The sequence below is a fragment of the Equus asinus genome, chromosome 17 (assembly GCF_041296235.1).
Source record: "Equus asinus isolate D_3611 breed Donkey chromosome 17, EquAss-T2T_v2, whole genome shotgun sequence".
In the NCBI taxonomy this organism is placed as follows: Eukaryota; Metazoa; Chordata; class Mammalia; order Perissodactyla; family Equidae; genus Equus; species Equus asinus.
In genome coordinates, this window is record NC_091806.1 from 22,854,015 (window position 1) to 22,862,313 (window position 8,299).

Genomic DNA, 8,299 nt, shown 5'->3' on the forward strand with positions numbered 1-8,299 from the left:
TTGTTTCGCTCACCTTTAGATTTTTCATCCGTATATTTTCCATAGGAAAACATGACTTTGTACTATTTTTGTGAGACACGAACATGATAACCAGAAAGCTTTGGACATATATCAGACACTACTTGTTCCTAAAATAAAAGGAAAACTAGAATTCATAGTTTTTCTTTTAGATGAAGTGCTTTTTAGGGCTGGCAGTCACTTCAAAGGCATCTATTGGATGGATATGATATCCTAGAAATTTAAACAATTTTACTTCATTTTCCAAGTTTTAATTTGACTAAAAGTGATTTTGAACCACTCAAACCCTTCCAATTTTTCTTCCCCTTTGTAGCTTTGACTTCTATTTTACAGTTTTGATGTTTTTCATTATATTTTAGTTTATTTCTTTTCTTCTATACCTCCTATCTTCAATTATTCATCTAAGATGCAAATCACCATGAAAGTCTGTATAGTATGTGTGTGTGTGTGTGTGTGTGTGCATGCGTGTGTTTGCCAGTGCTGGTGTTATAGAGAAGTAAATTAGGTAAATTTATGATGGATCATAACATCTCCACTCAGAGTTAATTTAATGACACTCCTCATGCACGACATGCCACTATGGGACACCAGTGCAGATGCTGAGCTTCATAATGTTTCGGGAAGCAAAAAGAAGTGACAAAACTGAAAAGTTGTGTTATTTTAATGAATTTATTTTAAAGTAATCTTTGACAGGAGAATAATATTAGTATTGGTAAGGTTTTCCATTTAAATAAGGAGAAACAATATTAAAAATGAAATGGAATCTTGTAAGAGTTACTAAGATTGTCATACACTTTAGTATACTGAAATTGATAAATATTAAAAGTCCATGATATTATCCCTGGCATTCACATCCAAGGCATAGGTGTTAATCTGCTCTGCCCACTCTGGGCACCAACATTCTATTGGCAATTCTAACTTATGATTCTGTACTACCCCTGTATTGGGAAGCACACATAGAGAAAGAAAGCAGCTTCCTGCTGCAGTAATGGATCCTATCTCCACTAATTAGAGACAAGAGTAGTATTTCTTTAATGTCAATGGTACTTTCTTTTGTTTCATTGACATAATCCCACTTTAAAAAATAATATACATTTCTTTTTCTTCAAACCGGGTTCTACTTCTATACACTTCATTCTCAGAGTATAGGTAGTATCTCTTGTGTATTTTTAATTTTCATTAAGTTCTGACAACATACATTATTTTACTTTCTTACCTCTTAGAATTGTAGGATTCTACTGTTGTAGCTCCTATATACAATCACACAAACAGCTGACTATCTCAAGGTCTTTGTCACACCACATGTATAAAACCCCATACATAAAACCCCAGTTATCTTAACAAGCAAAGAAAACAGTAAGAAAAACTATTTTAGAATATTATTATATAAAAACATCTCTTGATTCAATAATATGCAACTTTTCAAGAAAAAACAATGAGGTAATGTAATGAACTTCTTGATACACAAAGTTAGTTCCTTTGCTCTGGAAGTGTTCAAGAACAAACAGAATACCTTATCTGAGAGGTGCTAAAGAGGGAATTACTAATCATAGAAAACTAGCTACACTTTACTTATAGATGCCCACATGCAAAAACAGTTGTGATCGTATAGTGTCTTTCTTCTTATTGAACCAGAGTATAGACAGTGTTGTGAGGCATATTTCACCATCTGCAAAAGCAGAATTGAGCTCTCAGGTAGAGAAGGAGTCAGAAGAGAAAGAGGCTGAAGATTGGAGGGAAGCTACTATCTGAGGGCAGAAGCACAGAAAAAGGTAAGACAATCAGGCGCATTTTATTAGATTGCATGGGGGAGTCAGGATGTACACTATCATATTTGATATCTGTACAGATTGAGTTGAACCATGACTCAATAAATAATCAACTGAGGCCCTCAATTCATTTTTTGGTTCCTGAGGTAATTTTGATATGCCATAATTTTCTCATTGCATTTTTCACTTCTGAATTCCTCAGTGTGTAGATGAGTGGGTTGAGAAAGGGTTTGCCAATAGTATAAAATACTGCTACCATCTTGTCCATGGGGAGAGTGGTTGGGGGGCATGTATATATGAATATACATGGACCAAAAAATAAGATAACTACAATGATGTGGGAAGTGCATGTGGAGAGAGCTTTGTTCCTCCCTTCTGCACTGTGATTTCTCAGTGAATGCAAAATAACAATGTATGAGGTCATCAGAATCACAAAACTACTTGAGCAAATAGCCCCACTGTTAGACACCAACAACAGGTTGATTAAATAAGTGTCCATGCATGCGAGTTTCAGCAAGGGCTGCAAATCACAGCAATAATGATCAATCAAATTGGGTCCACAGAAAGGCAATCTCAAGGCCAGGATAATCTGAGCTATAGAATGTATAAAAGACCCTATCCATGCAGGAACAATCAGGATGATGCAGACCTGCCGGCCCATAATAGTTGGGTAATGTAAGGGCTTACAGATGGCTACATAGCGATCCATGGCCATGAGGATGAGGACAAAGATTTCCATGCAGCCAAATAAATGTAGTGCAAAGACTTGGGTCATGCACTCATTGTAAGATATGATTGTTGTGGCAGAGAGAGCATTCACAATTAGTCTTGGAGCTGTGGAAGTTGAAAAGCAAGAATCAGCAAGGGACAAGTAAAATAGGAAGAAGTACATGGGTGTCTCAAGTGTCTGGTTGGACTTGATGGTCACAATAATAAGCAAATTCCCCACCACAGTTCCCACATAGAAAATGAAGAAGATTACAAACACCATTTTCTGCCTCACAGGATCTTGTGTCAATCCTAACAGTATGAAGTCATTTACACTGTTATTTTGTTTCATTGTTTCAGTCAAAGCAGACAAAGTGTGGGGTAGAAATAGGTAATCTGCAAAGGAAAAAAATTATGAAATAAATACTACATTTGAAGGTCAAATACATGTACTGTATTGTGGAAGTGCCACTTATCCACGGGTGATCACCAACTTCTGTGTTGTTTTCTCTGAATAAAATAGAAATGAAAAGATTTATTCAATATGTTTACCTGACTGTTTATGAAAACAATAAAATATATAAATAATGAAAAATTAAATGATTCTTCAGGCATAATAGACATTAATTTAGGAGTTTTAGTATGAATGGATAACTTCTTGAGCTGAATGCCTTTCTTTAGTTTTCAGTGAAGACCTATTAGAAGCATGTTGAAAAAATAGAGAAAACTTGTGAATGATTTATTCTAATATGCTTTCACATTACATAAACCTGGTAGTCCAGTTATAAAATATCTTCTGGTAAATACTCTGAATATTCAAGGAATGATATCAAAACAAAACTTCCTTAATAAAACCCAAACACACACACACAGGTTGAGAGAGTGAGGGAGAATGAGATAAAAACAGACACAAATTTAGCAATGAACACCGGGTTAGTTGATCCAGGATCATGAGACTTATTTTAATTTTTTTCCTTGATGAAGTTTATTTCCTTTCACTTTACCTCTCAAACTTTTCCCATTCTTTACAGTTCTAAATTCAACTTCTATCATTAAAGTTTATACTTTTTAAATTATACTCTGTGTCCAAAGTTAAATTATTCCCATTATTCATTATTTTTCTGAGTCTTTCAACATATTTCCTTAAGACATAAGGAGATACTGAGAGGAAAACTAAGAAAAAATAGAGGGAGAATGTTTGCCATAAATCAGAATGTTCTTTCAAATTTCTTGTTATGTTAAGCACCAGGGATTTAGAAAATGAGCTCAAGAAGCTCCAAATCATAGCTGAAACTTTTCAATAAAATTTTTTGGATCTATATTCTTGAATTTCCCACACATTGACTTCAGTAAGAAAAGATATAAATAGAAGGGAATGAATACTCATTCATATATACCAAATGGTAGACGAATTCTTTTATGTACCTCTCACGTATATTCTCCAGATAATAGCACAATGAACAGCATAAGATAAGCACCAAACTGGTAAAATATATATATGACATATATGCCAGGCAGAAGCATAATCTCGTAGATGGATAAAATCCATAGATGGATTTTAGAGATCAATTGTTACAAAGATAGCATAAGTGAGTAATGGACAATAAACTGATTTCAAAGAAAACCTTTCCTTCACAGCTAAATACATTCAAATTTAAATTCCAATTAGATATCTTTTTCACCTATCATATTAACAGTGATCTTTTTGCTAAGTGTCATTTAACAAATAGTACTGAAAATAATGTGGGAAACCATCAATCTCCACATTTTTGGTAGGAGTTTAAGTGGGTGCAATCTCTTAGGGAGTGATTTTCAACATCCATGATATTACAACTGCATGTGGATGTAAGTCTAGTGGTTTCATTTACTGTGGAAAATCTCACTCACAGGCACAAAGACAATCTTTGCATCCCTTTCCATGGTAGCAAAAGACAGGACAACTTCAGTGGCCATCAGAAGGAAGCTGAATAAATCAGGGAATGTTCGTTATGCAATTATTAATCAAAATGGATGATATAGATGCCATTTTTCCTAAAATATGTTGTAAAGTGAAAGAGTTCAGAAGGTTGTGCTTAAGAATTTAATATACTCATTAACAGTAGAATAATATATATCACATACACATACACTTAAATAAATTAATTGTATTAGGAAAGTACCAAAATAGCATGACAATTGTGGTCTCTAGGTGGGGAAATTGCATTGTTAATGTCTGAGGTGGAAAGATTACCTGCCTTTTAATATATTCCCTTTGATAATATTTGAAAATGTCTTAATCACACTGCATTAAAAATAAAGCTTCTAAAAACTTTACCTTAGGAATGATTTGTTATTCACATTGGCATATTATGTAACAATAACCACTGTCTTGTGATTTAGGCTGGAGGGACAGCAAAATTCTTAGATCACAGTAAGATCTAGGAGTTTGGGTAAGACAGTGAGTCAGCTATAGAGGCAGTTCTGGAACTCGGTACTCTTTACCACGTTACATAGCCCCAGAATGCCACTAACTACAGGTTCACTTGCAGTCTTAGAAGTTTTGCAAATATTGTCTTTGTCAAAACTCTTTAGCAAACAAGTGAAAAGTTGTTTGCAGTTTCTAGCAATTAAGTATTATAAAATGATTATCTACCTATAGTCTATCTATCTATCATCTATGTATCTAAGTCACAAGATAGAGATATAGACAGGCTGACATGTTTGTACAGCTCACAAAATTGATATATACGTATATACATATATATGTATAAATTACAGTGATAGATATGAGTGACATACGTTAGAATGAAGCAACATAACAAAAGTAATTTTTATTTGTTCACTGCTGAATTTAAGCATCTAGAAGAAAATACGTATTTAATAATAAATATTTTTTGAATTAGTCAAAGAATTAAGAGAATTTCCTATAGAAACAATCCAGTAGTGTTCAACCCTATTCTGTAAGCAAATATCATTGAGAAGGGAAACCTACACCCTACTATATTCACAGCAAAGTCATCATCTCCTTGGAACATTTCCTGGAACACTCAAACAGATATTATTTCTATTGGCTTCTCTCTCATACCCCTGTCTAAAAATAGCCCTTACCTAGGGTCCATTTCCATCATGAGCTGCCATGCATGTCTTTTATTTCCATCTTCTCAGTTTAGATCATAAAACACTTCTGGAAAATTTCCTAAACATTTTATCCTTCCACAAGTGCCTTTTAAGTATGAGATGCACACTGCAGCATTCATCAGATTTATTTTCTCTAAATACTAAATATAACTAAGTTAATCTCCAATACAAATCTTACCAGTTTTGATAAGAGCTCATGTAGAAGTTAGGGTATTCAACTACCCTCTTTTCTTCCCAAGACATTAAGGGGACCCTTACCTAAAAGAGATTTAAAAAATGATTTTAATATTCTTCCTGATTATCCGGGATCAGGATTTCTTAGATCTCACAAAGAGGCTAGGTTCTCACCTGCATGCCAGAAGGCACAAGGGATGATCACAGCTTTATTTCACACTTTCTGAAATCCACTCTCACACAAGATTTTGACTGGAAAATGCTTCTTTTGCCTTCCCTGTAGGAGTACTTAAACATGAATGATGCAAAATATAGGAGTGTGGGAAATGTCATTCCCTTAAGAGTCCCTTCCCTTCCAATTAAGAAACATGAGCCAGATGTAATAAAGAACTTAATCTTCAATTTGACTGTACTAATTTATCTTCTCACCAATAGTGCAGTTGGGTTCCCTTTTCTCTACATCTTCACCAACATTTGTTATCTCTTGTCTCCTTCATGATAGCCATTCTAACAGGTGTGAGGTGATATCCTATTGTGATTTTGATTTACATTCCCCTGATGATTATTGATGTTGGACACTTTTTTTCCTGTTCTTGTTGGCTATTGGATGTCGTCCTTGAAAAAACTTCTGTTCAGTTCCTATATTTTGGATATTAACCCCTTATCAGATATAAGGTTTTTAAATATTTTCCCCCATCCCATAAGTTCTTTCACTTTTTTTATTGTTTCTCTTCCTGTGAAGATTTTCAGTTTATTATAGTTCAACTTATTGATTTTTGCTTTTGATGTCATATACAAAAACTTTTTGCCAAGGAGATTTTGTCAAGGAGATTTTCCCTCTGTTTACTTCTAGAAGTTTTATGGTATCAGATCTTGTGTTTAAGTCTTTAATCCATTTCAAGTTAATTTTTGTGAGGAGTGTAAGATAGAGGTTCAATTTCATTTTTCTGCATGTTGTTATCCAGTTTTCCCAACATCATTTATTGAAGAGACTGTCTTTTCTCCATTGAGTATTCTTGGAGCCCTAAATGTGACACACCATACTAATAAAATGAATGCTAAAATCATACAATTGTCTCAATAGATGCATAAAAAGCATTAGACAAAATACAACATACTTTCATGATAAAAACACTTGATAAATTGGGTATAGAAGGAACATACTTCAACATAATAAAGGTTATATATGACAAACCCACAGCTAACATCATACTCAAATGAGAAAAGTTGAAATGTTTTTCCTCTAAGTCCTGGAATAATTCAAGGATATCCATGCTTACCACTCCTATTCAACATTGTACTGGAAATCCTGGCTAGAGTAATCAGGCATGATAAATAAAATGCATTCAAATTGGAAAGAAGTAAAAATGTTTCTGTTTGCAGATGGTATGATCTTATATAGAGAAAATCCTAAAGACTCCACTGAAAAAAATGTCAGAATGAATCCACAAATTCAGTAAAGTTGCAGGATATAAAATCAACATACAGAAATCAGTTGTGTTTATGCACACTAACAACAAAACATCTAAAAAAGAAATAAAGGAAACAATCCTGCTCACAACAGCATCAAAAACAGTAAAATACTCAGAAATAAATTTAACCAATAAAATGAAATATCCATACAATGAATCCTAAACAACTTTGATGAAAGAAATCAAAGAAGATACAAACAAATGGAAGAACAATCCCTTTTCATGGATTGGAAGAGTTAACACTGTTAAATTGAGTAGACTACTCAAAGCCATCTGTAGAATTCAACACAATCCTTATCAAAATTTCAGTGACATTTTTCACATAAATAGAACAAACAATACTAAAATTTATATATAATCACAAAAGACTTTGAATAGCTAAAGTGTTACTGAGAATGAAAAACAAAGTCAGAAGCATCACGCTTCCTAATTTCAAACTGTACTGTTACCGAACCTGAAGTGAGTTCACTCACCCGTTACACAGCAAGCCAATCTCTGACACCAGGTGTGGTGGAAGAAAGTAGGAATTTTATTTTTGCACAGTGCTGAGCAAGGAGAGAGGGCAGCTAACGCTGAAATCCCAAACTCCCTGAAAAGCTAAAAGGAAGGGTTTTTATCTGGGGCTTTAGGTAGGGGAGGGGGAGCATATGGCCTTGCTGGTCAGAGCTTTCCCACCAGCCTGTCTTTGGCCTTGAGAGACTTACAGAGAGGAGGAAATTAATGACCTTGCTGGTCAGCAGCTTTCCCACCAGTCTGTATCTCTTTGTGGGGGGAGATAGTCCAGCTGCTTGTCCTTGATGGTGTCTGTCTCCATGGGGAATAGTGGATTCTGGAGCCAGGAAGCCAGAGAGTAAGCAGGGAATGAGTGTTTTGGTTTTAACCCCATATATGCTGGGTTTAACGTGGGGAAACTGATATCCGGGTCGGTATCAGTACTACAAAGGTACACGACAGTCATGAGTCACTTAATGATGGGCACATGTTCTGAGAAATGCATCAGTACGTGATTCCATCATTGTGTGAACATCATAGAATGTACTG

General features: G+C 34.6%; 1 protein-coding gene across 1 annotated transcript; it reads right to left on the reverse strand.

The window, feature by feature from the left end:
* Positions 1 to 1,914: 1,914 nt before the first annotated feature.
* LOC139040779 (olfactory receptor 4C11-like) lies at positions 1,915 to 2,847 on the reverse strand. Its single transcript, XM_070487786.1, has one exon. It carries the CDS (start codon positions 2,845 to 2,847, stop codon positions 1,915 to 1,917), a length of 933 nt encoding a protein of 310 aa, XP_070343887.1.
* Between the last annotated feature and the right edge of the window lie 5,452 nt (positions 2,848 to 8,299).